The following is a 26,709-nucleotide window of genomic DNA, read 5'->3' as shown; positions in this document are numbered from 1 at the left end:
TTGGGAGTCATTTTTACTTCAAATAAAAACAACTGTGTGTAGTCCAGACTTTCCAATAATCACCAAGTAGAGGGTGGATGGCTGCATGGTGCAGAGGTTTGTTCACCTGACTGCCGTGTGGACGAGCGGGATTTGAATCCCGGTGGCTGCTGCTGATTTAAGACAGACTGATTTTTCCATTAAAAAAGACCTTTGTTTCCTTGGTCTTTTCATCCACCACTGAAGACTTTTTGACTGGGCCACCAGCCTCCAAGAGAAGACAGTAGTATTTGTTGTTTGTAAATCATACTTAGTCATTTATTGTACTGGGGATGGAACCCTTTAAAAAAAATTAAAATAGATAAAAAAATGACATGGTATAGTAAGGCTTTTTTTAATTAAAAAAACGACACAGTACAGTCAGTGGTCACCACCACAAAACCAATTTCACAGCACTCTCCAACATCAGGAGATGACATTTCAGTCCAAAAGTTGGGCCTTTTCTTTTTTTGGGGAATACTATATCAAGTGCACGTCAAACAAAATGAAAGGTGGTCGCTGTCGCAATGGACAACTTTGAATCGTTTCTCACCCACAGTCAGACACTCTCCCGTGGCCGACAAAAGGTCTCGCCAAAGGACTTGGGCTCGGTCCAGAAGCCCACCGTCTGCTCTCAGATTCGGATCTGGTAGCCATCGGTGGGCGTGCTCAGTTGGCATTTGCTCTCGGTGGGCGCCGGCCTGCAATCGAGAAGAACACGTTCAACTCTTTCGGTTGTTTGAATTGTTGACAAACCAAGTACAAACTTTAAACGTTAACCTAAGAGTCAAATGGGGGGGGGGGGGGGGGGGGGGGACGACAGAAAAGGCCTGAATAGGATAAGAGTAGGGCTACTATAAGCTGTCGCTGGTCACAGTGAGCTTAAATAAGGAGACATTCCGTCAATTGCCATCGGGAAAAGACGGTCAAATAGGGAAGGAACGGCATCTACCAAATATGTGCCTGTTAGTATTTAGGCAAAAAAGCCGGCCCCGCTTAAAGAAAGGAAAGAGAGCCGGCCAGAGGTGACCTTGTCGCAGCCCAAAGGCGACAGGTGCCCAACGGGGCCGCCAGCGGGCAGCTGTCGCGGGCTCCGCTTTCGTCGCTTCCGACACACACACACAAAATGTCGGTCGGGACTCACGACTTGTCTCGGCGCCGAGCCAGTCGCGGCGGCGGGCTGCTCTGCCTTCGATGGCGGCTGGGCGACAGCGACTTTCCGCGGCATCGCGCCTTGACGGGAGACTGAGCGCTGGACGACTTCAAGATCTACAAAATAAAATCCCCCACGGTCAAAGCACATGGCTTTCAAATGGACCCGACCATTTGGGACTTCACGCCGAGCCACAACCTTTCATTCAATTCCAAAACAAATACCAATGAAAATGAAAAATCGCCACCTTCATCCTCATGTCGCGCCCGTGCTTCTCCAGCTGCCGCCGGACCTCGGGGGCGGCCATCTTGGCGGCGTTCAGCACCAGGTACTTCCACTCCACCGGCTGGCACACGTGAGGGTCGTGGGGCACGTACAGGCCGATCTTCACCTGGAGGCGGACGGGGGAGGACGTTAGAGGATCGAGGCCTGCCTGGGTGCCAATGACCAGATTGCCCAAAAAAAACCACGCACCTTCTTGAGGCTGTGCTGGTATCGCTTGTAGGAGCACTCAAAGTCGGCCACCAGCTCGCCAAGCGTGCGGTGCCCCAGCGGCTTGTCCATCAGGTCGGCGCGCCGGCTCATGCCCAGCGAGCCGTAGCGCCCCTTCCAGTAGACGCCCAGGACCACGTGGTGGAAGCAGTGGCCCGAGAACTGCGTCTTGAAGCTGATGGGGAAGCGCTCCAGCGACGTCAGTCCGTTGGTCAGGTAGCTGTCGGTGGTCGGGTGGAGTTAAAGTTAGCCAACAAGTGCGTGAGACGTAAGGCGCCGGCGCTCAGCTCGCTCGCTGTTTACATTTTTGGGGGAGGTCCCAAGTGATGGACAATTTTTCAAACTAGGAGACGTTCTGTTCAGTGAAATGAACCAAAAGAATATTGTAACAATATCAACAGCGGCCAATGCAGTTCAATAGAAAATATTCTTTCATTTATCCACTTTTTTTGATTAAAAAAATTGAAGCACATTTCACAATAATAAACAGTAAATATATCTTTTTTCATCGGACTTTAAACCTAGATTTAGACGACGTGTTTCTTTTCCAGCCCAGTCAGTCTACGTGTAGTGTTTACCGAGTGTGTTGTGGTGCCAAGTAGGAAAATACGGAAAAATAGAAAAACATACTACATACCGCTGCCAGCAGCTCCTTCCTAGTCCAAATCATTCGGGCTTCAAACGCGGCCATAGTATCCAAAGAGTTCATTTAGAGCCGTCTCAACAGTCGAAAGATGTTTGATTTGTTTGAGTTAGACGTGCTAACATGCTAAAGTTACAGCGTGCTCAAAGACGAAAAAACAATGACGCTCGTTTCAAATTAAATCTGGTTTGTCGACCACCGTTAATGTCAACACGCTAATTGGAGGAGTAAGTTAGCAAAGCATATATGCAGTATTTGAAAAAAAAATACCTTAGCCAAATGCTAACGTCGAGTGATTCGGTTCAGAGCGGGCACCATTTTGAAACGCGGCGGTGCTCAACTATCGCGCGCGTAGGAAGGTATCGCGAGACAGGATTTGTAGGACTGTTTTGCGTGGTGTAGTGAACGTAAGGCCTCTGTTGAGCACGCTGAATGTGTGGCCTCATAGCTCAGTGGTTAGAGCACTGGTCTTGTAAACCAGGGGTCGCGAGTTCAATTCTCGCTGGGGCCTGACTCTACTTTTCGAGAAAAAAAAAATTATAAAATAAACATGATTAACTTGCGAGATCATTTGGTTTACTTCAATTCACGGACAGCTCTAGTGATCCAAATCTTTTGAAGCGGTATGGTTTGTGTACTTGCTGGCATTCCCCCAAATTAAAGATTTATATTTTTGGATTCCATATCAACTTTTTGGGAAACGCATAAAGACCCAAGCCAGCTCTTGTTGCTCGGCAACAAGCGCTGAGAGAAAGGATACATTCCCAGGATGACGGCTTCCAGACATTTGATGGGCAGCGACTCCCGCACCATCTCGCGCGCCGTCTCCATCAACCTGGAAAAAAACAAGCGGGGACCACTTTTATTTTGCCCTAAAACGACAGCCCGGTTGGCATTGGGAAAACAAAACGCATACGGCTCCCAATGAACAGGAAAACGATGACGCCAGCTAACTTTGGCGTTTCCCAACGGATGTGACGCCTTCAAACAATGATAGGAAACGGGACCAACCCGCAGAGAGGTCGGTTCTTCTTAATCTCAAAGAACTGCATTCCCGTGTGGTTGTATCTGGCGGCCCGCGGTTAAGGAGACGTTCCGTCCCTTTGTCCCTCGCCCCGGACACAACAACAAAAACAACAACGAAAAAGGATACTGCAGAGCTTTCATGAAATTCTGGACCACCAGCAGCCAGTCCGGCACGGACATGGCGGGCTTGAAAGTGGGCAGCGGGGGGACGTGATGCTGCCAAAAAAGGAGGGGGAGGGGGCGCTGTGGTTAATTGAACACATTTTTTGCATCCTCTTAAAAGGATTAAAAGTCATTCAAAAACACACAAATGAAAATCAAATGCATTCTGTGTACAAAATGATTTTTTAAAGATTTTTTTGCTCAGAGAATTTTTGGTATTATACTACTTGTAGCTAGGTGGCATCAGCAATAGTAGTATAAGCATGTGGTACACTCCAAAAAATGTTCCATATTTGACCCATGGATTTGGATAAAAATGTCCGGCACCAAAGGGTCAAATAGCTCCAAGAAAACAGCGGGGCGGGAGGGCGGGCGGGCGGACAGGCGTCGTGTGCGACCCCATTAAAAGTCCAGTTGGCAGCGGAGATTATCCTGCGCCCAGATTGTAATGGAGGCGGGGATTAGCGCTATTTGCTTTGTGTCATTCAGGCCACCGCTGGCTGAGCCACATTTGCGCTACCAGGACGCTATGCGCCTGCTGTGCGTGGCTTCCATACAGACAGAGTATTAGACTGGCTTCAACTCATCCGTTGCCATTTCAGCCGACCCAACCAGGGAAAAAAAAAACAAAAACAAAGATTGTCGTCTTCTATAGCCGACTCACCTTGGGGAGGTTGGCGGCGTTGCGGATGGCGTCCACCATCTCCTGTCCGGCGGGGTGCACGGCGCCCACGTGGGCCCACATCCTCTCCCAGGTGTCCACTTGGATGGGGAAGCCGGCGCGGTTGACGGAGAAGAGCAGGCCGCCGTCCTTGCGCTCCTCGTCCTCTTCCGGGCGCTCGGGACTGCTGCTGCTGCCCCTGCCGGCGTCGTCGTCGTCGCCGCCACGGTCGCCGTCGCCGCCACGGTCGCCGTCGCCGCCACGGCCGGACTCGTCCCGCGCCACTCGCCCCAGCAGGCAGTGGGCGCTGGAGCTCTTGGAGCGTCCTTTCCGGCTCAGTTTGGACGCCCGGACGGCGGAGTCGGGGCCGGTCATGGCCGGGGAGAGGCCCTAGCTACCTGCGGCTCCACGGCATGCCGGATGGCCTCCAACCACCTAGACGGGACCACAATCGAAATTGTTAAGATTTTATTTTGAATTTTTTAATAAGCCTATCAAAATAAAAGAACATATTTACCTTTCTTTTTGAATGTATCAATGAACTGAAATGAGTGTAATCATGCATACAATGATAATACTACTACGACTACTCAATAACAAACTTTGGTCAAATGAAGTGTCTGTTTAACATTTACCGACTTATTCATTCGTTTCACCTTAAAAATGAACAAAAAGGACAAGTGGGATATTTTCGGTCGACTTGTTTGGAATCCAAATTCCCACAAAGCAAAGTTATAAACGGAGTAGTAAACAGGCTTTTGAATTCAAAGACATCCACTGTTCTACTTTTACAAGTTAAGAAGTCATACCGAGTTGGAAGCCGGTGACCAGGCCCCGGGTCGAGAAGAACGACAGGCAACGTCTAAAAATAGACTCGGGTGGGCTCGGGTGGGGGGCAAGCGTTCCGACGCCACAACACGCCGGCCTAGCGATGACGTCAAAAGTCAAGCAGACATCGACGTCTCTTCTCGCAACTCTGATAAAAAGTTACTCCTGGCTTCATTCGTAAGAAGGGCCCAAATTCGTAGCATTTCTATCGCTAAACTTCAAACAAGATGACACTAAAAACACATGGCATCCTTGAAAATGGTGCTCGAAAGGAAAGATGAGTTCAAAATGGAGAAAACGTTTGTTTGAGAGCCTGTGTAACTTCATCTCTCGTTGTCAAACTCGCGCTCAGACGAATATCTCACCGGAAACGCCAAAGTGGCAGCGTCACAGTAAAAGTATCGCCGCTGTCAAATTGCCAAGGACTCGCCAAAATCAACCGTAATGCTAATTTGGAGAATAGCTATTTTTAAAACTAAGCCGCTCGCCATTAAAAAGACACTCCTTTGTACGAAAGGTCATTTTGAGCCAGTGTGCCGTGTCAACTTTGAAAATCCGAGCTGGAAATTCTTTTTCTTTTTGCCTTATAAGTACCTTGCTGATTTCCACTCACCTCCTCTTTCCCCCCGTTGTTCGCTTCCCGCCAAACGTCGCAAAGGAGCTCTTGCGAGCCTCCGGTGTCTTTCCGGCGGCCTTCCCTCTTGCCCCCGCCGGCTATCCGGTTCGTACGGCCGGCGTCATATGGTCGCGGGTCCCGCTGGCTTCCATGTTTCGCATCCAGCGGCTGAGAGGAGAGGAGGAGAGGCGATGCGACTGTTGCAGACTCCAAGTCGAGTCTGTGTTGGGACTGGCTGGCTTCCAATTGGTCGTGTCTACGATAAGGGGCGGGACAGAAAAAGACACCTCTCTCCAATTGGATAGATTGGGCCGTCAGGCGTGTTCTATCACCAATGAATATGAATGATGCTGTTGCACCAAGTCACAACAGTTTGATGTGATCGTCTTTTCTTATTTGTTTCGAAAATAAAAATAATAAGATGAGAGGAATTATGCAGCAGTTGAAATTCCTGAAATCTGGAAGGTTTCTAAAAATATGTTTTGCTACATAAAGCTGTCTTTTGACCGCGACACTGGAATGGGAAATACAGTGGCCTCTGTTGGATATGAAGTTGATTGCACCACAGACAAACGCAATTCAGAAAGTATCAAATACATTGGAATATTTATGCATGTAAAATAGATTTTAAGCCTACAGAATTATTTTGTTTTGCCTTTTTTTTGCAAGTGAAATTTTGGTGAACACTTCCAAGTGCACTTTAAATCTCGTTATTCTTGTATAATTCAACGAATGATCAAAGTAGTCGCTTACTGTAATTTGACTCCGTTTTCACGGGGCGAATCCGGGGCCCCGCCCTGCTGTGGGTTGTCCCTGCCGAGGAGATCTGGACTCAGGAGGGATCCGCGTCCCCTTGCCTCAAGCCTGCACAGTCTCCAAAACTCTATCCATCTTAAGGCAGTTCGAACATGGACGCGATCACGGATGCGATCATGGACCCTGTGAGCACCTTGGGCTCCGCGGGGCTGGGCTCTTCTCTCCTGGTTGTCCTCCTCCTGCTCCTGTTGGCCGCCTACTGGGCCTCCGGGCGGTCGGAGCCGCGGCCCAGCACGGAGCCCCCTGGCCCCAGGCCGCTGCCCCTGCTCGGGAATCTGCTGCAGCTCAACTTGGGAGCACCGCATCGGACCCTCTTGGAGGTGGGCTTTTGCCTATGCTACCCCGGATATGTCAACAAGAGCGTCCCCCGCCCCCCTTTCCTCCTTCCTGATCACCGTATTCCTCTTTATCGTTTATCGACGAAGTAGTGCGCTTATTTTTGAACGCAGCAAGTTTGTTCCGTGCACTTTTCGATTCGAGCTGCAATCTGCGGTTGTTGCACCCTTTTTTTGGTGTCCTTCCAACACCCAAGAGGTTAAAAATTAGCCATGAGCACGCTCCGATGAATCCAAGGAATCGGGGATACAAACTCTTCCACAAAAGTAAACAAACAGCATTATTTACCTGACTACTTGTTGATTTTGGAACAAAATACAGCAAATGTCAGTATATAGTGTGGTCAATAATTACACCGATCTTCATGGTTTTGCCATTTGCAAGTTAGGTAATAACTTTTATGGCGATCATTAAGTTGAAACTCGTGATGGCCGGTCATGGCATTTGTTTTTTCCCCCCACTTTCTTCCCATGTCGACGGGATACGTACTTAAAAGATGTCCAAGAAGTACGGCCCGGTCTTCACCTTCTACATGGGGCCCAAGAAGGTGGTGGTCCTGGCCGGATACCAGACGGTCAAGGAGGCCCTGGTCCAGCACGCCGAAGAATTTGGCGAGCGAGAACCTTTAAACACCGTTAAGGAGGCCAAGCTGGAGCACGGTAAAACAAATAACGATGATAATAATAATAATAAAACATTGCCAATGTCATCACATACTTGAAGGACCTGGACCGCTTTGCGTCTGAGCTCAGGCGTGGTGTGGAACAACGGCGAGTCGTGGAGGGAGATGCGGCGCTTTGCTCTCAGCAACCTGCGAGACTTTGGCATGGGCAAGAAGGCGTGCGAGGACAAGATCGTGGAGGAGTCGCGACATCTCTTGGAAGTCTTTGGGGAATTCCAAGGTGGGTCGCTTCCACGTGGGTCGCTTCCACGTGGGTGCCCCGCCGCTGACTGACGGCTGCCCCTTTTTTTTAGGCCAGGCCTTCGATAACCAGCAGGCGGTCAACTACGCCGTGTCCAACATCATCTGCTCGCTGGTGTTCGGCAGCAGGTTCCGCTACGACGATCCCGCCTTCACGGCCATGGTGCGCCGCATGAGCCGGGCCATACAGATCGTCAGCGGTCCGTCCGTGCAGGTGAGGAGGGCGCCTTCTGGACCAGGGGCCGGACCGGACCGCTGGCTGAAACGCAGCCCGCCTCCGGGCCAGTTGTACAACATGTTCCCACGGCTGGGCAAGTGGATCTCCTCGGCCAGAGAGGAGCTGGCCCGTCTGGGGGCGGCCAATAGGAAGCAGGCCACCCAGCTGATCCGGAGTCTAAAGGAGACGCTGGATCCGCAGAGTAGCCGAGGATTGGTGGACGCCTTCCTCATCCGGCAAAAACAATTGGAGGTCCCGTCCCGTTGGCCTTTCCCCATCCGTCTCGCCGGCCCCCTCATCTTGGACTTTTTGTCTTTGTTTTGTTTTTTGGGCAGGAGTCGGGCAACGTGGGTCACTTCAACGAGGCCAACCTGCTGATGACCGTCTCCAACCTGTTTGCGGCCGGCACGGAAACCACGTCCACCACGCTGCGCTGGGCGCTCCTCTTCATGGCCAAGTATCCCCACATACAAGGTCCGGTGGGTGGGTGGACGGTGGGTGGGTGGGTGGGTGGTTCTTCGGTGGGTCGGGAGCGAAAAAAGGCCGCTTTTGACGCGGGCCCACCGGAAAGTGACGTACGGTCTCAGAGAAGGTCCAGGAGGAGCTGACTAGCGTGATCGGAGATCGGCAGGTCCGGACGGAGGACCGCAAGAACCTGCCCTACGTGGACGCCGTCATCCACGAGACGCAGAGGCTGGCCGACATCATCCCCATGTCGCTGCCTCACCGGACCAGTCGGGACGTCACCTTCCGGGGATTCTTCATCCGCAAGGTGACTCTCCGCTCAAATAGGGAAGCAAAAGGCCTCGCCTACCTACTCGTTGACCCGCCAGTGGACCACGGTGTACCCGCTGCTGACCTCCGTCCATCGGGACCGGAGCCAATGGGAGAAGCCCGCCTCCTTCCACCCTCAGCATTTCCTGGACGGGGACGGAAAGTTTGTCAAGCCAGACGCCTTCATGCCATTTTCCGCCGGTAGGTGTGGCTCGAAGGGGGGGCGGGACGGGGGGCGGAGTCTGGCTGACTAAAACGTGGCGCCCTCGGCAGGTCGCAGGGCGTGTCTGGGCGAGAGCCTGACCCGCATGGAGCTGTTCATCTTCTTTGTGACGCTGCTGCAGCGCTTTTGCTTCCGACCTCCGGCGGGGGTGTCGGAGGAGGAGCTGGACCTGACGCCCCGGGCGGGCTTCACGCTCAGTCCCGTCCCCCACCGCCTTCGCGCCATTTGCAGGATGAGCGGCTGACATCGGTGTTGTTGTTTTTTTGGATTCCTTTCCAATGGCTTTGAAATGAGGCGTCCCGCTGGCCCTTTAATCAAAACCAAGCGGCCACGGCAATGATTGACAGAGTCACCTTAAGTGATCTGTACTGGCCACAAATCAACAGGAAGGGATCTGCAATATCCGCCGTGGTCTAGTGCCAACATTGGACCGTTTTTTTTTCCTTCCCTTTTTTTAATAGCATTGGCTAAAAAAGAATGACGTGGCTTAGTTTGGCGGATGGAATTGCGCAATCTGTATGTTGTCTGTCAAAAGTCCATCAAGCAAATGGCGACAAGTTCAAAGATTGTATTGTCTTTTGTCAAACATGTCAAATAAATACTTGTTTTCCTTTGAACTTTTCTTCTCCACCCGGTCACGTCTTTTTCATTTTTTTCTCTTGCCGGCCGATGCTTAGCGTGACGACACCGGCACCCCCCTGACGGCCGCGTACGTCACGGCGGCCTCCGCTTCCTGTTTCGGGACCTGTGTCACAACAAAATGGCATATTTTAGCGTCTCCCTCCCTAAAATAATGAGGTCATTTAAGTACGTCCACTTGAGCGCTCAAAATCAATATGCGTTGAAATGTGGCGCTATTTGGAAGAAATAAAAAGGAAACCTGTTTTCGGGGGTGCTGCTCCTCCTTCTCGGCTGTCGTCTTCTTCTTGACACTGACGGTGGCGTAGGTCACGGTCGCCTCGGGCGACTCGTCCTTTACCCACGACAAACGTTAGATTTGGACATTAGGACTCCGCATGAGCAAATCATTGTTCTCACCTTGGGCCCACCCGCACTTTCCGTCTTGCGCTCGTAAGTGACGCTGGCGTAGGCCGCGTCGCCTTCCTCCTGAAACGGCGGGAAATGAGCCGCGGGCCATTTGGGCCCCGGCGGGCGGGAAGCGCCGTCAAAGTCTTACGTGCTTGGAGACGTCTGAGGAGGAAAAAGCAGCAGCGCTCGCTCAAATCCTCCAAAAGGAAAAGCCACGGCCTCGCCTACCTGGCTGGCCGTTCCTCCTGGACTTGAGCAGGACCGCCACCAGGACGGCGAGGAGGGCGGCCACGGCCGCGGTCGCCCCGACGCCGATGAGCACGTCGCGTCGGGGCGGCGCCGGCGATCCCGCCCCCGGACCCTTCGGGTTGACCGACGGGGAGCCGAGCGCGTGCCAGGCTTGGATCTTCACCTGGTCATCCCTCACGTACTGGCACGTGTAGTTCCAGGCCGAGTCCCCGGGAAGTATCGGGACGGTGGAGCGGCAGTAGCCCGGCCGCGAGCGTTCCGTCGGGAGTTCCCGGCCTCGGCCGTCCCTCCAGCGGAAATCGCCGCAGCGACACTGGGGGAGGGGCCAGCACGACACGGAACACTTGAGCTCCCCTCCGCCGGATGGGCCGGGATGGCCTTCCCACGGCGACCACGTCACTGGAGATTGCCAGAAAATGAGCCACGCTGGACAGCCTAGAACGTCCTACAAGTGACCACAACCGTACAGAGAGACGTGTAGGAAGTTGGGAAGGGACTCACGCGTCATTACGGTCAAGAAAACTCTTTCGGCCCGATTGGCCAGGTCACACTTGAAGTGTCCGGCGTCGTCCGCCCGCGTTTGTCGGATGACCAGCGAACAGTCGTCCCCCAGGGCCAGCCGATGACTCCTGGCCGAGCCGCTGACGATTTGCCCGTTTTTGGCCTCCTTCACCGGTTCGCCGTAGGCCGGCGCGTAGATCCATTCGGGAAGGGAGCAGGAGCTCTTTCGGCAGGGCAGGACGGCCTCGTGGCCCGCCACCACGTACACGGTGACCTCCTGTCCGCCCGCCGCTGCCGGACACCAGAAGCCGTGTATTGTTTTGAAGGGACCACGCTTTGAGCCAACGTTCCCAATCGATGAGCCCCGATGTCCAATCCATTCCGAGTGGGAGGGGCCAAAAAAAAAACAACAACAACAACCCTTTCTGTTCCAGTCACTTCCTGCTGAAACAACAACAACAACAACAACAACAACAACAACAACAACCCTTTCTGTTCCAGTCACTTCCTGCTGATTCTCTTTCGTTTCAATTTTTTTGAGTCACTTCCTTGAATTTGGGGGGGAATTTAAGGATTTGTTTTTGATCAAAAAAAGAATGACCAGCACTACTAAACGACTCTAGTGTCTTGATAATTGTGCCGTATGGAAATGTGATTTATTTTTTCTCTGTTGGAAATTGGAGTAAATTGGCGACAAGAGTTCTTAGCAATCAAAAGGAATTGGACGTCAACCATAAATCAAAACGGCAAAGAGGAACAAGAAAATGTAGCTCACCTTTCAAAAAGAGCAGAAAAAGAAGGATCATCTTGACCGCGCTGAACTTTTGCTTTCGTGCGAGCGTTTCCTGCAAAAGTCTCAAATCAATAGAGCCCCGTCTGCCTTCAATTCCCTCCCTCCTTCCTTTCCTTTCACAAGCAATAACGTAGCTTTGTCTTATTGCGCTCGGCAGCATTGTGTCCAAAGAGGAAGTGGGGAAAAAGCAGATGAGGGGAAAAAAAAGAAGCATGATGCAAAGAGTCAGTTTATTGACAAGGCATCAAAATAAAATGAAAAACTTCTCCATCTCTATCAATAGGAAGTTTGACAGCAGTTTGACGGACGGCCAAGAAACAAAATGAACATTTGACAGACAAAAGTAAGATTGTGCTCACCGACCGAGTCAGTGCATCAACAGACAATAGATCACATTATCTATTCCTTTTTTGCTTAAGTTAGAAATGAGCTTGAATTAAGATACCTAAAAAGCAAAGTTCAATATATTAATCATCCATTGTATTTCTAAATGTCTCCCAAAGCATCAGCTCTTATCCTCCCATTTCATGAGGTATATTTGTTAAATATGCATTTTGCTCATTTTCCCCCCCATTGTTAATTTAATTGTGACCTCTCAAAAGGGCCTCCTCAATGTGCAAAAAGAAAACTACTCGACAAGAAGACGACAAAATGTTTGGAATTGGGCACAAATCCCACTAAAAAAGAAACTGCATATGTAAATGACCAGTCATCTTCTCAGTGTCCACACGAGGGCACTGTTGAGGTTTTTTCTAAATGTGCCCTTAAAATAGACGTCGGATCCGCTTGAACGAGGAGGTTTGATAGCCGTGACTCCCGGCCCAAATAGATTGGACGTCTACGGTCGTCCCACCCGCCAGTTAACACATGGGAGTGGCTTTCCTCTCCCTACCTACCTACCTACCTCCCTCCCTCCCTCCCTAAACTGTCTCCGTCCCTCCTCACCTTGGAGCGCTTTTACTGCTTGGCTGGGGTTCAAGTGGCGTCGGGAAGAGCGAGGAGCGTCCATCACGGCACAAAGAGCATTCCTGGCCTACAGCGACGTTTCCCTGGCGAAGCTCAGCGGAGGCTCCGGCTTGACCTTTTCCTTTTCCTCGGCCGCCCGCTCCGCGCAGAGCTAGCACACGCAAAAAGGCGGGCGGGCGTTAGGGTGGAGATGCACGCTCCCTTCCATTTGAAGGAAGGTCTAGGACGAAAAGCCAAAAGCGGCGAGCTTACCGGCCGACGGCTGGCGGCTTTGCCCTGGTTGACGTTGTGGCGTTTGAGGTCGGACTTGATGAAGAAGGTGAGCAGCACCCCCAGCGAGATCCAGGCGCACAGGAAGAGGTTTCCCGCCAAGGGCTTCTCGTAGTCCGTGGTCAGCTTGCCTTGAATCAGGGTGAAAATCACCCCAAATAGCTGCCGACAGACAAACGCCAGGCGCCGCCATTTTGTCAGTCACATGGCCGAGGTGAGCTGGGCCGCTAAAGGAAAAGAAAACCTGCGCCGAAGAGTTGAGGAGTCCGGACGAGGTTCCCTCCGACTCCGGGTAGGTGATCTCCACTCCGTACTCAAAGCCCACGGGGAGGTAGCCCGTCATGAAGAAGCTGGTTTGAATTTCAGGTGGGTGCACGCATGCACGCTTGGGTGGCTCATTATTTCTTAAATGACAATAATGGAATAAATGAAGGGCCTACCCGAGCAGGCCCCCCGTGAAGAAGACCACGTAGATATTGTTGAGGTCCAACGTGAAGGTGAACAGCAACATGCTGAGAAAAGTCAAGATGTTCACCAAAAGCGTGGTCAATCTGGAAAGGGAAAATGCTTGGTTATTTCTTCCCATTTACAAGCCCTGTCAATGGATTCTCTTTTCAATGTGTCAAAATGCCCAGAGTTGGCTCCACACTCACCTGAAGGTCTTGGTGTGGTCCAACCACAGGCCGCAGAGGATGGAGCCCGCCATGCCGGCCACCACCAAAGTCAGGCCGATCCTCCCCGCGTTCAACTCTTCATTCTGAACAAGGTCAAAGGGACATTTACAGCCTCCAATCTGCCATGCTTTATCCGCCGCCCCGAGTTATCGCGCTCATTTAGTAGCTCGCCGAAGACATTTGAAAATCCCCATCCTGGCCGTAATAGCAAGGGGTGCATGCGCGTTACGTTCTCGAAGCATCCGGGAGTAGAAAGGGGCGTCGCGATAGCGGCCGGAATTTCCGAGCCGCGGAACGGCCAGTCAAAGTGGATCGGAGCCGGGTGGCTTAACATCACCGTTCTCTGCAATCCTTTCCCGCCCAAATGCATATGACGTCTAATACGGTCGATGGCAGTCAACGACTTTGCCAAAAAAAGGGGTTTGTGGGAGCGGAAATATTGGCAGATATGCATAGGCCCGCCCCCTGGGGCGCTCCATGTCAGGATGACCCGTTACCTCATAGCACGCCATGATCATCTGGTTGAGGATGGTGGACACGGAGTAGTAAGCGCCCGTGGTTATGCCTGGGCAAAAAAAAAAAATAAATAATAATAATACAATGGGGTAAATAGGGGGGGGGGGGCATAACTGACCGTAACTGAGGAGCAGCAGTCCAAAGGCTTTGTTCTTCATCAAGTTGAGCACCGAGGTCCGGTACGAATAGTCCTCGGGGGGGCCCACGGGAAGGACGGCCTGGGCCCGACTGGGCGGCAGCGGCGGGCGGTCCTTTATCACTGCCCAGCACAAAAACATCTCACTAAAAATACATTCTATTAATATAGTAAGGAGCTGAACAATTGGTACCGGTCCAAATGGATTCCATGTTTTAGCTCATTGACTGGCTGGCTGGCTGGCTGGCAGGCAAGCTAGCTAGCTAACAAGCTAGGCTGAATGCCTTGTGTTTCCACCCCGTTCATACAATACATTAATATTGAATGAGAAGCTGCTCTTCCGGTTCTTCCCGTCTTTTATTATGGGTACACCTGTGACAGCATAGAACTTTGCTCATGCACGCTGCTCCAAAACTTGCCCTTTTTACAGAATATAACCAGTCGTGACATCGTGAAATGTCACAACGTCAACAAAAGGTGACCAACGGACACGAAGGGAATCGGAAATGCCCTTAAATGGAAAGCAAGTGACCCAAACAGTCACCCAGAAATGACCTCAAATCAATTGGAAGTGATCCAACGCCACGCAGTTAAAAATAGGAGACCTACCTATGGCGGTGAGGACAAAGAGGACGGTGGATACAGCAGCGGTGCCGTAGAACATGACGCTGATGTTCTGGGCCGTCAGCGCCACGTCGTCGGGCGTGTTGGGTACCAGGACGGGGGGCAACAGGAAGCCGATGGCCACGCCCAGCTGTGGAACACATGATGCACAAAGTTATCACTCCATTCTCAATGGATCCATTTTGTTGAACTTTGGCCATTTTTATGTTTTCCGACACGTGCAAGCTCTCCACGTTTGCATTTTTGCCTGAGCATGCCTTGGTTTGTTCTCGCATTTTTTGTACCAGCGTGCCTTCGTTCGTTCGTTCGTTCGTTGATTCATTTGTTGATTCATTTGTTCGTTCATTGATTCATTTGTTCGTTCGCTCGTTCGATCGCTCTGGTCTCACCTGGTTGCCGAGGACGGCGGCGGCACAGGCAGTGGACACCTCGTTGGGTCCGAACCAGACGGAGGCGACGCGCGAGGGCAAGCCCAGGATGAAGATCTGCGCCACGGAGCAGACGATCTGTGCCAGCATGGTGATGGCGTAGAGGTCCGGCCCCACGCTGGCGCACTTGAGCCAGGCGCCGGCGCAGTTGAGGCCGGCGCCCAGCAGCGCCGTGAGCCGCAAGCCGCGGCGGTCCAGCAGCCAGGTGGCCGGGAAGATGAGCGGCACGTAGGCCAGCATGTAGACGATGGACAGCCAGTCCACCTTGGCGTTGCTCACGCGGTAGAAGCGCGTGAACACGTTGGCCAAGATGCCGTACTGGATCCACTGGAAGGCGTTGACCAGCGAGTACAAGCTGAACACGGTCAGCACCGAGAAGCGCTGCCAGTACAGCTTAGTCTCGGGGGGTTTCGCCCCCTCGTCCTCCTGCGCCTCCTCCTGCGCCTCCTCCTCTTCACCCTTCAGCATCGCCGAGTCTTCTTGGAATACTTCGCCCTCGCCGCCGTCCTCGTCGTCGTGCTCCTCCTTTTTTTTCTCGGTCGCCGGCTCCATTTCCAACTTGGTCTGGAGCTCCAGCTCCGGGGTGATGTGCCCGGGACCGGGGCCGGGCTCCGGCTCGGACTCGAGCGGTGAGCAGACGTCCGCGCGCGGATGCTCTTGCACCAGCTCGCCCGCGACCATCGCTCGCGAATTCCCCCCCTTCCCTCCCCTACCCTTCCCTTGCCTTTTCTTTTCTTTTCTTCTTCTTTTTCGGTGTATCTCAACGGTAAGGGTTTGTCGAGAGAGCGAAACCGGAAGCGCTTCTTCGATGCTTCGAGCGTGCAGAAAAGCCCAAGTCCGCCTTTATGCTTTGTCGGCGTGTGGAGGATGGCCCCACGCCGCCTCAGCCAATGGGAGGGCGGCAGCCGTTCAGGCGGCGCCTTGACGGTGATAGACGTCTAAGGGAGGGCTGCCAGAGAATGGCAATCGACGCTGAATGGGCAGGTGCCAACGGAATGGACATTCATTGGCAAAATTAGAGTCAGAGTCAATTTGATTGTTTCCAAAAAATTGAATTCAAGATGTTTTTTTCAAATATAAATACTTAGGTTATTACACGTGCACCTTGGCCAGATGAAGAGCAATTGTTCATTTTTAGCTCATCAATGGTGCTAAAATACACAGCCGCTGAGATAACGTTGCACAATGAGATCTTCCATTCACGACAACGGCTCGCCCGACATTAGCGCTAATCCAAATCTTAGAGTTGACTCCGCCCACCGGTTGAAAAAACTGTCCGGGTCGGGGGTTCAAAAGATATAAGTACATAAACAATACAACTAAAATACACTATTCTAGTAAAGAAGTTTTTTTTCCTGTGCGTTTAATTATTTTTGGTAACAAAAACTAATGTAAAAGACACGCAAAGCCGGCAAACAGTTAACTCGGCGATGACCTCTGACCGGAAAGCTCCCCGTTGATTTTTGTGGCCTCTCGCACGACGCCGACCCGTCGCGCTGATTCGCTTTTCCAACAACATGGGACTAAGCCACATTCCTGCCGTAGATCCGTATCTGCCAGGCCCACTAACTCTGGCTGGCTAAATTTCCACAAGTGTAATCTGATTACTCTGTGCTAATTCATATGACCGCCACAAATGATTGTCGCACATTTTTAATACCTTGAGTTAAAAGGGAAATGGAGACACTGATCTACCATATCAATAAGCATTGAAATCACGTGTCAAAAGGAAAATTCTGAAATGTTCACATTTCATGAGGCGTTTATTGAGGACATTTTTTTTCTTGATGCCATAAAGGCAGAGTAAACAAATATGTTTGGCTGCATTTTTACGCAGCACGGCGCGCGCTTCCTTGGCTTAAAATCAAAGACGGCCTCAATGCAAAATAAACATACCTAGGTAGAGGCCCCCGGCGGCCATTTTGATCCTCTTATTTTCCATTTTGCAACCACCGGTCAAATTTAAGAAAATCATTTAAAAAATGGGATAATTGCACTGCATTTTTTGTTGGTGTGTGTAAATATGTATGTTTCAAACAGTTTAGCTAACTTCCCAGAATGTGCTTTGGAATAAGCGCTTGTCTTTTGGACATTTGTTCATGAATAATTACTATGTGGTTTATTGTTTATGACTGCATTGTATTTACAAAAAGGAAAACAAGAATCAAATCTCCCGTGATGCTCAGCGCAGCAAGCGAATACAGCATCCAAAAAGATGTCACAGACACGAGAATAAATGTGTCGCTTACCTCTCTTCCTACAGAGCGTTCCCGGTACACCGCCTCAAGATGGCCGCCAGCAGGGGTGTCGTCGACTCCTTCTATTTCCTTTCCATGTTAGCTACGAGCAAAAACAAACAGCGGCGGTAAAAAATGGAGACGAGAGACGGAACTGAAAACAATGAAGACTTCCGAGTGCGTTTAACGTCGAAGAAACACGTTATTGAACAGATGGAACAGTATAAAGCGCTTATAAAGCAAGCGCTGGACGGTCAAACGGGAATTGAGGAGAAAACCAAGCGACATTTACTTGAGCAGGCGCTGGCGGTGAGTTGTCGGAAGCGGCTAAGGGGCTCCCCGAATCGCATTTCAAGACAACACATGGCTATTTACACATTCCAAGTGTTAATAGAAACTCGCCGGCGAGTAAAAGGCACGTTTAATTACCTTGTAAGAGTCGGCGGAGTTCAAGTAAACGTTGCTTCAGACGGCGCCAAAATTCAAATCGACTGCTAGCTTGGAGTCCCCGGATGTTGATTAGTCGAGAGAATGCACCTGGATGCTCAAGGCCGTGTAAACAACAAGGGGGCGGAGCCCTCGTTGTTTTTCTTTTGCTAACAATCGCACAATACACAGGGAGCACCCTCAAATCAACTCATTCATTTCTGAGCCGACTTTGCGTTGCTTTGCAGGACTTTGAGGCCGCCGTCACATCCAACGTGTCGGTGAGCGGCCGGACGTGGGACGACGCCCCGGAGGACGACGGTGAGCCGCGCCGGAATTGGCTTTTGAAAACGTCCATAAAAAGAAAACAAGCGCCATTCATTGGCCCGCCCTCCCGCTGGGAAGGGATTGGACTACTAGCGCCCTCACCGGCAGACAAGCACTCGACATTAGTTTGTCTCTCTCAGGTGAGGAGGAAGACCAGTTCCTGGACCTGGAGAAGGAGATGGACGATGCCATCGTGGAGCTGGCCCGCAAGCGCCGCGCCGGCCCTCCGCGGATCCTCAGCTCGGCCGTGCGGGCCCTCAGAGCCTGGCGGGAACTTCAGGTTCAAGCAACATGCCCATATTGGAAGAGTTGTGTGTTTTTGCAAGGTGTATCCCCAAAACAAAGCTGTAAAAGAGCTGAAATGGTGTTTTATTTCCAGGACTTTTTCGAAACAGGAGTCGGGCCAAATCCGCCGCCCGTAGATTTGCAGATAGGTAAATGGAAAACAATGATCTCCTGCTCCAAATGCATTGGAAGTCGAAGATGGTGGCCCATGACTTCTTTTTTTTTTTTTGTCATAGAGAACGCCATGAAGGATTTGACAGAGCGCGCGTCCGGGACGGCGGAAGAAAGAGCGCAAATCACAGAGGTAGGACCGCCCGCCCGCCCCCAAAGCCTTGATGGAAAATCCCACCGACCGTGATCTCCGTCCGTCTTTTCCAGTCGCTGGAAACGCTGCGGAATCAAGCCCGAGGCTTACGACTGGCCGCCGACTTTAGGCCCGGTCGCACGGATCTGGACTTGGATGGGGAAGAAGCTCCGCCCCCGCCGAGGTGGCCGGAGCTCCAGAGTGACAGCGCCCGTGCGGCCTACGCCAGGAAAGAAAGCACGGCGAGGGAATAATTTCAAACAATTTGACTTGAACTGATTTTTTTTGTTTTATTTGAAAAATGTAAAAAATAAATAAGAGAAGATATGACCATCCACTCATTCCTGGCCACCATCTGTCACCCCTTTGGGACATCGACTGGAGGTAAACTCGTTTGGGTTGGCGGCGTGGGGACGATTGGACGCCAAACGGACACGCGTCTGGAAATGGCACAGGAGAGGAGCTACAGTGAAACTCGTAAGCCAATGGGAACGCAGCAGAAATGGATTGATAAAGTGCAATTTGGGGGAATAAAAGCCCACCCATTTATCGGCCGGCCAACATATGGATTATTTTTGATGAGATGTCAGCACATCACTGGTTTTGGCGAAGTTTTTGTCAAAGATCAGCAGAAATACTATAAAAGGGGGTTAGGAGATGATCTATGTTCATTGTAACTTTGCACCCTCTAGCGGCAAGCGAGCAGGTTGCACCAGAAAAATGAATTTGGAACACAGACAGGCTTCAGCATGGATGGAATAGTTTGCCCACCCCTGATCCAGGATCTTTTTCTCTTCTGACGTGATAAGGCGTGAAGCTAGCTTGTTGCTCGACGACCGAAGCGGGGCAAGAGTTTTTCCCAATACTCGTGGGGAACAGTCAAAGCCGGAGGAGGCGCCCCGTCGCGTCGGACAGCTTGTGACGGCGGAGGGCGCTCCATTCCGGCCGGGCTCACGTGGAAAGCGACCAACGCAGGCCGTCCAGGTCCAGAGCCAGGTCCAGGGCCAGTCCCGGCGAGCAGGGCTCCGCCGTGTCGGCGTGCCGCTCCTCGGAGAAAGCGCCCCGGAGGAAGTGGCGCGCCAGCGGGTCGCTATCGTCGTCGGGCGTGCGTCCGTTTTGGGCCCGGACGATGCAGGTGGGCCGGTGTTGATTCAGCATGTGGGACAGCTGTTGCTTCTGCTGGTTCAGGACTTTGATCTGGGCCTTTAGATCCACGTTGACGCTCTCCAGCTTCTCCGATTCCTGAGATGGCCGAGATCGGAGAGGAAGGAATTGAAGGAAGGGTCTCGTGGGGGGGGGCGTAGGTTTTTCACTTTGACGCGTGGAAGCTCACCTGCATCAGGTAGTCTGTCCTGTCCTTCTTCTTCTTGCGGCATTTGGCGGCCGCCGCCTTGTTGTTCTCGCGCCTTCGCTTCCGGCGGTCGGACTCGGCCGGCGACACCTGTGCGCTTTTGCCCGTCGGCTCGGGGCGGGAGCGGTCGCCGTTGGGCGAGCCCGGCGCTGGCGTCAGGGCCGAGTTGAACATGTCACGTGGCCAGTTGTGCAGCATGGCTATCACGTGACACTGTGGAAAAGAAGAAGGGCTTCTTAAAAAGGGTTTTTTTTTTCTTTCTGTTCAAGGAAGATTAAAATTGGCTTATTAAAAAGGTCAACCTGTTCACACCGTGGGAAAAAAAAGTCACGAATGCTTCGTCGGCAGCCATTGACGCCACTCCGCGTCCAAAATGCCCCAAAATGTGTTCCACTTTATTTTTTATATAAGGTGTGTTTAATCAAATGAATGACTAAGAATGAAAACTTTTGCGAACAACATTTCAATTGTCTTCATTCGAGATACCAACTCGTTATTGCACCTTTTTGGTGAAGTCTGATGTTTAAAGTCATCCCATTTCGGACGTGGAAGCCAAGTCGTCCAAAATGACAAAACGAGGATTATTTGACGCGTGTCGACTAACTCATAACTCGTAGGGGTGGAAAAAGAACTTTCGTTTCAAGACCAACCGTCAAAAGCTGAAGTTTTATGAACTTACCGAGCTTGTTTCTACACTTTATTTCCTGGAAAAGAAAAAGTCAAGCGGAGGAAGTCGAAAATGATCCGAGCGTCAACTTTGGACAGGAGAAGAGTGGTCACACTGCTCTTGAGAGTCCACAAAATTGTCCGTCTCCGGCCGTCCAGTGCCGTCCCGTGCCGTCCCGTGCCGTCTCGTTCCTTCCTTGGCGCGTCCGATTTGGGGCTTTTCGCCTCGTCTTGCGTCACGTTATATTGGCTCGCGCACTCCACGAGAGGGCGGGGCACTCGTGACGCGAGTGGCCGTGGCGGCGTCATGATGCAATCCAAGAGAAAACGAAAGCGAAGGGGCTCGCGTAAAACCACATTTAGTTTGGTCGGACCCATTGAAGCTTTGGGGGGTGCCTATTATTAGAGAGAAGCTCAAATGTGTACGCGTATGTGTGTGTACGCTAATAATACACACTGATGCCTTGTCTTCATTTAGCAGCTGAGTCTCACAAACTATTATTTTGGTCGTCGATGAATCACCGATTATTTTGGTGGGCTCGTCATAAGTGTCGTTATTTAGCAGGAAATAATATCTGCTTTGTAGGTAACAGGTGACAAGGTTGTGTTGAATTATTTACCGCTGATGAAGTCGCCGTGTATTACTCACTCGGCTGTTGCTTTCAGGGAGGCCTGATTGCGGGTGACGACACACTGAGAGTGACGACACGGTTTCCGGGAAGCGCCGCTGCCACACAAACTCTTCTTCCTTCTTCCTCCTCCTCCTCCTCCTCATCGAGGGGAATCCGGGAAATCAAACGGGGGGATGGCGTCATGTCACGTGAGCAGCAGCTCAGGTGAGGTGACGTCACCCCCACTGGCTTAGCGAGCTGACCTCAGCTCGGCTGGTGTTGGCCAATCAAGTGGCGGCTGACGACCGCTCAATAATTCAGGACGGGCGGGATGATGTCACTGTTACTCGCTCGTCTTCCTGACTCACCGAGACTCGGTACTTGGGCCCAGCGGACACCTGAGCTGCCAATATCGATCCACTTATCAGCCAATTCACCCATTGTCATTTGGTGATTAGATTTGAGCCGGGACGCTTCAATTTCCTCTCGTCCGTGAACGCATCAGCAGCACCCAATACGTCAAGTGTTTGTCTTCCAACAATGAGAACTCAACTGCATATTCTCCCGTCAATGTCCATTTTGGGGCAATAGGAAACAGCAATCAGGATTCAAACAGACTCAATTTGTACATTTAATGTTCCATACATGGTTTGTATTAGCAGTTACATGTTCTATAAAACTCTACAGTGACACTTTTGTGTCGGAATTAAATCAGTTTTCATTAAAAAAACAAAAACAAAAGAAGCTGTGATATCATCCTGAGTCAGCTTCTTGGAGTCTTTTCGTGCGCCTCCTGGCGGTCAAACCCCACGGTTGACGAGACCAGAGCGCTTCTTTCCTTCCTTCCTTCCCAGACGGAGTCCGTCTTACGCGCTGAAGCTATCGTAGACGTTGGCGGCAAACTCTTTCACGTGGTCGTTCATCAGAAGTTCCTGACGAGCGCCGGTCACCATGACACGCGTCCCCTCCAACGGACGGACGGACGGCTTACCTGCACCAGGTGTCCCGGCGTCTCGCTGCAGATGGTGTGGATCTGGCCGTTGACCACGGGGATGATCTTGGCCAGTGGGAGAGACACGCTGGGAAGTCTGGCCAAACGCATGGATAAAAGAAATCAACAAATGGCAGAAAACATCCAGAGTGGACTCAAAAAGGAACCCGAGTTTAAATGTCGGCGGGTACCGACCGGTTGGGATCGCGGTCTACCAGCGGCGTGTGGAAGAAGCGTGCCAGGTTGTCCAGGAGACGAGTGAATCCCCGCTGCAGGCAAGCGCTTAACACGGCGCCAAAGTCCGGACTGAACACGGGGGGGGGCATAGATCACCCCTTTGCCGGTCGGCGGGCGGACGGACGGCGAGAGGGGCGGGGCCAAACGCTACCTGTCCATCACGTCCCGGGTCTCGTCCAGCAGGCGGATGGTCAGGACGTCCTTTTCAGTCAGACCGCAGGCCTGCGGGGTGAAGTGCGCGTTACGTTCCGGACCGCCGCCAGAGGACGACGACGGACGCCACGGCGCCCACCTGATCGGACAGGGCGTCGTCGTCCGGCGCCATCATGTAGGAGGACAGCGGTCGTTGGGGGCACGCCTCCACCTGGGCTCGAATCCCGCTCACGTGGCGCTCCAGCTCCGACAGGCTCAAACTCTCCTTCAGATGCACACTGAGAAGAAAAGATAAGCAATATGGCCGCCAGGCCAGCGTTGGACTGCCCATTTCTTCTTACCCGTCCAGAGAGTCGTGCACGGACTTCTTCACTACGCTGATTAACTGCGTCAACCCTGAAGAAATTTGGGGGGGGGGGGTTATTTGGTGACTTTTGGGAATATTTGAAACTCAATCGATGGAAAATTGGACCTGGGCCACGCCCACCCGGCCATCTTACCGTCGCCAAGGAGATGTTGGATGCTGGACAAGTACTGCTGCTGGACCTCCGCGGGGGCCTTTGGAGCCTGGCAACACATGCGCACATTTTGAATCACTTCCAAGTGATTTTGTGGCCATTCGTCCAAAGAATAATGATACCCAGAGTCCATTTTGGGGAGAAGAAAAAGCACTTTTGCCTGACCTCGGGTGCTTTTCCCACAGAGTTGTCCAGGTACAGGTAGCCTCCGATGATGTTGAGCTGGATCCTCAGCAGGACCACCAACATGCAAGTGCTGTACACGGCCACCAGGCTGCGCGTGAAACCTGCTCCACAGACGGACGTCAACAATGGGTGAAGGCGGACCCAGGCACGGCGGCCGCTCCAAACGGGACTTACTGATGATCTTCAGATCCTCCCAGATCTCCACTTTATTGGCCGGCCTGTTCAAGTGAAGAGAGAGGGGAAAAAAAGAAGGTTATTGGCGAGGCTCGCCTTGAACCGAAACTCAACATCAAATGGCGGCGCTTGGAAGCAACACCGGCCTGGCCTTGAGGATGCCGGTGAGGTTTTCCGAGTTGAGCTGCTTGACGATGGCTTCCCTCAACGGAGGCAACATGGACACGACTGGAGGGCCAAAAAAGACATCTATGAGAGGCCGGCGGGGACCAGGGCCGACCGACTTCCTTACCGGTCAAGTTGCACGTCCTCTGGTTGCTCTCAAAGTGGAACTGGCGCCTGGCCTGTGCAATGTAGTGGTTGGCCTCCTTCTCCTGGAGCTGCCTGATCTTGGAGCTGGCATATTTGCCCAGGAGGTACACACCTGAGGAAAAGGGGAACAAAATATGCCGACGGACCGTGACAAATCAGGGCCTAGTTCGAATAGGAAAACAAAACAAAAACTCATTGCATCATATGAACTATGATAGCGAACTTTCGTACATTGGGCCATTCAAAAGAAATGACCAACATTCTGATTGAAAACAAATCTCTTTCCAACCAAAACTACCGGACTTTCTTCGAAACACAAGAACACCAAAGCTACTTGTTATGGGAACTTTAAAGAATGAGCCAAATGTACTCTTAAGTGATCTTATATTAGCATTAGCATACAGACTGACAGTCACCGTACCCCCAACTGCGGCTCCGGTGAAGATAAATTTCCGCTTGTGGCGTTTGACAAAATTCCAAAGAGACGAAAACATTCTCGTGGGCGAAGGAACGTCCCAAGCTGCTAAAGTCCAGCAAAAAAGTTGCTTCATTCACCGCCGAACGCGCTCTTGTTCGAATAACATGGCGAGCACGCGAGTTTCTAATCTTTAGCTAAAACACGTTGAGCAGCATACTAATGCTAACTGTCAAACACCGAGCTGGGGGCGGAAGTTTACGTGTCGGCCATGTTGGATATGGCATAGTTAAACAAGCTCCACGACGAATCAAGTTTAAAATAAATGTTTTATTATTTAAAAAGTATTTTTTTAATTATGGAAGGGGGGCTATTTAATTTGAATATGAATTAATTAATTCAATCTTGGTCGAACAGGAAATTATTCCGTCTTCTATTATTGTCCCTTGTCCGTACTACTTCCGCTAGTTAAGCTAAAACACGTTGAGCAGCATACTAATGCTAACTGTCAAACACCGAGCTGGGGGCGGAAGTTTACGTGTCGGACATGTTGGATATGGCATAGGTAAACCAGCTCCACGACGAAAGAAGTTTAAAATAAATGTTTTATTATTTAAAAAGTATTTTTTAATCATGGAAGGGGGGCTATTTAATTTGAATATGAATTAATTAATTCAATCTTGGTCGAACAGGAAATTAGTCCGTCTTCTATTATTGTCCCCTGTCCGTACTACTTCCGCTAGTTAAGCTAAAACACGTTGAGCAGCATACTAATGCTAACTGTCAAACACCGAGCTGGGGGCGGAAGTTTACGTGTCGGCCATGTTGGATATGGCATAGTTAAACCAGCTCCACGACGAAAGAAGTTTAAAATAAATGTTTTATTATTTGAAAAGTATTTTTTAATCATGGAAGGGGGGCTATTTAATTTGAATATGAATTAATTAATTCAATCTTGGTCGAACAGGAAATTAGTCCGTCTTCTATTATTGTCCTCTGTCCGTACTGCTTCCGCTAGTTAAGCTAAAACACGTTGAGCAGCATACTAATGCTAACTGTCAAACACCGAGCTGGGGGCGGAAGTTTACGTGTCGGCCATGTTGGATATGGCATAGTTAAACCAGCTCCACGACGAAAAAAGTTTAAAATAAATGTTTTATTATTTAAAAAGTATTTTTTAATCATGGAAGGGGGGCTATTTAATTTGAATATGAATTAATTAATTCAATCTTGGTCGAACAGGAAATTAGTCCGTCTTCTATTATTGTCCCCTGTCCGTACTGCTTCCGCTATTTCCGGACATGAATCCTTTAGGGTGCGCATGGAAATGCAAGACGCTTTTTAAATCAAAATTACACCCCACAGCAAATTCGTTGTAGGGACGCTATGGAGGATGAATGCCCTACATTTGAGTTTTGTCCGACTGACGTGGAAGTCGCCAAATGGATGGACATCGCTTTTGACATGGTAATTTACGAGTTTAATGCATGAATTCCGAGTTATTGTTATACACAATGGCAGCCAAACACTCAAACATGGTCGTTTTTCTCTTGAATACTTCTATCTTGTAATATCCTCCACATGTTGTAACTAATATTATTCAACTTATTGTGACCTTTGTGCTCAGGCAAAAGAGGCCCTGGAGAACGGAGAAGTTCCAGTGGGATGTTTGCTGGTCCACCAAGACCAAGTGGTCGGGAAGGGAAGGAACCAAGTCAACGAGACCAAAAATGTAGGACCGGCAATTTTCCTTTTATTGTGCTTGGATCGACTTAACGTTTGTTTGCGCGGGAGGCTACGAGGCATGCCGAGATGGTGGCCCTGGAGCAGCTCCTGGATTGGTGTCGCCACGGCAACCGGGATGCCGGCACCGTGTGCCGGCGGACCGTCTTGTACGTGACGGTGGAGCCGTGCGTCATGTGCGCCGCCGCGCTGCGCCTCATGAGTATCCTTCGGGGACGGGATGGGATGAGATGGAATTTTTTTTCTCGTTGCACCTTGACCGTGCGGCAGACATTTGCACGGTGGCGTACGGCTGCGGGAACGAGCGCTTCGGAGGCTGCGGCTCCGTCCTGGACGTGGGTTCGGCGCGCCTGCCTCGGACCGGAACCTCCTTTCAGGTGGCGGCCATTTGTGAATACGTACAGCTTTTGCATATGTACTTTTTGGAGTACTTTTTTTATTCTCTCTGAAATGTGTGCAGTGCATCTCGGGGCACAGATCGGAAGAGGCTGTGGACATGCTGAAGAGGTTCTACAAGCAGGAGAACCCCAACGGTCGGCCACTTCAACATTAGTATCATCTTATAGTAGAACTGGCGAGATCCTTAAATCCATTTCAATTCTCCTTTTTTTCAGCTCCAAAGCCCAAAACCAGGAAGGAATGATGCACATTTTTTGTTACCATTTTCAAAAATGTCAAATAAAGACAATCCGGAAACAAG

At 51.1% G+C, this 26,709-nt stretch overlaps 8 protein-coding genes and 1 non-coding gene across 15 annotated transcripts; 4 read left to right on the top strand and 5 right to left on the bottom strand.

The window, feature by feature from the left end:
* Positions 1–357: 357 nt before the first annotated feature.
* On the bottom strand, positions 358–6,854 carry vash2 (vasohibin 2). Of its 3 annotated transcripts, none has more exons than XM_077710371.1 (10): positions 6,353–6,854; positions 5,597–5,855; positions 4,159–4,590; positions 3,460–3,548; positions 3,318–3,374; positions 3,067–3,141; positions 1,646–1,883; positions 1,419–1,562; positions 1,163–1,287; positions 358–719 (listed from the first exon to the last, which is right to left on the bottom strand). In XM_077710371.1, the coding sequence occupies exons 3-10, from the start codon at positions 4,528–4,530 to the stop codon at positions 653–655; spliced, it is 1,167 nt and encodes a 388-aa protein (XP_077566497.1). In that variant the 5' UTR covers positions 4,531–4,590; positions 5,597–5,855; positions 6,353–6,854; the 3' UTR covers positions 358–652. The 3 variants fall into 3 exon arrangements, with proteins under 3 accessions (XP_077566497.1, XP_077566498.1, XP_077566499.1); XM_077710372.1 differs by having other exon boundaries at positions 5,597–5,767; XM_077710373.1 differs by lacking the exons at positions 5,597–5,855; positions 6,353–6,854 and adding an exon at positions 4,965–5,319.
* trnat-ugu (transfer RNA threonine (anticodon UGU)) lies at positions 2,745–2,817 on the top strand. The gene has a single exon. It is a non-coding gene; the product is annotated as a tRNA-Thr (tRNA).
* Positions 6,403–9,502, top strand: LOC144183888 (cytochrome P450 2K1-like). 2 transcript variants are annotated; one of them, XM_077710367.1, is made up of 9 exons: positions 6,403–6,735; positions 7,248–7,410; positions 7,504–7,653; positions 7,727–7,887; positions 7,960–8,142; positions 8,226–8,364; positions 8,478–8,662; positions 8,724–8,865; positions 8,938–9,502. In XM_077710367.1, the coding sequence occupies exons 1-9, from the start codon at positions 6,508–6,510 to the stop codon at positions 9,129–9,131; spliced, it is 1,545 nt and encodes a 514-aa protein (XP_077566493.1). In that variant the 5' UTR covers positions 6,403–6,507; the 3' UTR covers positions 9,132–9,502. The 2 variants fall into 2 exon arrangements, with proteins under 2 accessions (XP_077566493.1, XP_077566494.1); XM_077710368.1 differs by lacking the exon at positions 6,403–6,735 and adding an exon at positions 6,773–7,139.
* LOC144183914 (uncharacterized) lies at positions 9,343–11,628 on the bottom strand. The gene is made up of 7 exons (XM_077710370.1): positions 11,442–11,628; positions 10,667–10,957; positions 10,145–10,600; positions 10,065–10,078; positions 9,926–9,994; positions 9,768–9,860; positions 9,343–9,632 (listed from the first exon to the last, which is right to left on the bottom strand). The coding sequence occupies exons 1-7, from the start codon at positions 11,617–11,619 to the stop codon at positions 9,561–9,563; spliced, it is 1,173 nt and encodes a 390-aa protein (XP_077566496.1). The 5' UTR covers positions 11,620–11,628; the 3' UTR covers positions 9,343–9,560.
* A 44-nt stretch (positions 11,629–11,672) lies between these two features.
* flvcr1 (FLVCR choline and heme transporter 1) lies at positions 11,673–15,942 on the bottom strand. Its single transcript, XM_077710366.1, has 9 exons — positions 15,035–15,942; positions 14,631–14,775; positions 14,004–14,144; positions 13,867–13,934; positions 13,349–13,452; positions 13,136–13,246; positions 12,940–13,045; positions 12,678–12,857; positions 11,673–12,576 (listed from the first exon to the last, which is right to left on the bottom strand). The coding sequence occupies exons 1-9, from the start codon at positions 15,752–15,754 to the stop codon at positions 12,493–12,495; spliced, it is 1,659 nt and encodes a 552-aa protein (XP_077566492.1). The 5' UTR covers positions 15,755–15,942; the 3' UTR covers positions 11,673–12,492.
* Positions 15,943–17,063: 1,121 nt separating this feature from the next.
* On the top strand, positions 17,064–18,982 carry nsl1 (NSL1 component of MIS12 kinetochore complex). Of its 2 annotated transcripts, none has more exons than XM_077710382.1 (6): positions 17,064–17,619; positions 17,985–18,057; positions 18,204–18,371; positions 18,443–18,497; positions 18,585–18,652; positions 18,727–18,982. In XM_077710382.1, exons 1-6 carry the CDS (start codon positions 17,446–17,448, stop codon positions 18,780–18,782), a joined length of 594 nt encoding a protein of 197 aa, XP_077566508.1. In that variant the 5' UTR covers positions 17,064–17,445; the 3' UTR covers positions 18,783–18,982. The 2 variants fall into 2 exon arrangements, with proteins under 2 accessions (XP_077566508.1, XP_077566507.1); XM_077710381.1 differs by having other exon boundaries at positions 17,078–17,619; positions 18,204–18,343.
* Positions 18,929–21,495, bottom strand: atf3 (activating transcription factor 3). Of its 3 annotated transcripts, none has more exons than XM_077710383.1 (3): positions 21,319–21,495; positions 19,986–20,216; positions 18,929–19,894 (listed from the first exon to the last, which is right to left on the bottom strand). In XM_077710383.1, the coding sequence occupies exons 1-3, from the start codon at positions 21,442–21,444 to the stop codon at positions 19,604–19,606; spliced, it is 648 nt and encodes a 215-aa protein (XP_077566509.1). In that variant the 5' UTR covers positions 21,445–21,495; the 3' UTR covers positions 18,929–19,603. The 3 variants fall into 3 exon arrangements, with proteins under 3 accessions (XP_077566509.1, XP_077566511.1, XP_077566510.1); XM_077710385.1 differs by having other exon boundaries at positions 21,290–21,420; XM_077710384.1 differs by lacking the exon at positions 21,319–21,495 and adding an exon at positions 20,683–21,212.
* A 403-nt stretch (positions 21,496–21,898) lies between these two features.
* On the bottom strand, positions 21,899–24,665 carry pex3 (peroxisomal biogenesis factor 3). The gene is made up of 12 exons (XM_077710375.1): positions 24,273–24,665; positions 23,832–23,963; positions 23,686–23,767; positions 23,540–23,583; positions 23,345–23,466; positions 23,162–23,228; positions 23,003–23,057; positions 22,801–22,939; positions 22,660–22,730; positions 22,467–22,577; positions 22,272–22,368; positions 21,899–22,212 (listed from the first exon to the last, which is right to left on the bottom strand). Exons 1-12 carry the CDS (start codon positions 24,400–24,402, stop codon positions 22,147–22,149), a joined length of 1,116 nt encoding a protein of 371 aa, XP_077566501.1. The 5' UTR covers positions 24,403–24,665; the 3' UTR covers positions 21,899–22,146.
* Positions 24,666–25,538: 873 nt separating this feature from the next.
* On the top strand, positions 25,539–26,708 carry adat2 (adenosine deaminase tRNA specific 2). Its single transcript, XM_077710387.1, has 6 exons — positions 25,539–25,733; positions 25,894–25,998; positions 26,061–26,211; positions 26,280–26,386; positions 26,470–26,542; positions 26,624–26,708. The coding sequence occupies exons 1-6, from the start codon at positions 25,653–25,655 to the stop codon at positions 26,650–26,652; spliced, it is 546 nt and encodes a 181-aa protein (XP_077566513.1). The 5' UTR covers positions 25,539–25,652; the 3' UTR covers positions 26,653–26,708.
* Position 26,709: the final 1 nt, after the last annotated feature.

This window comes from Stigmatopora nigra, chromosome 2 (genome assembly GCF_051989575.1).
Source record: "Stigmatopora nigra isolate UIUO_SnigA chromosome 2, RoL_Snig_1.1, whole genome shotgun sequence".
Lineage (NCBI taxonomy): Eukaryota > Metazoa > Chordata > Actinopteri > Syngnathiformes > Syngnathidae > Stigmatopora > Stigmatopora nigra.
This window is presented reverse-complemented; position numbering and strand designations above follow the sequence as displayed.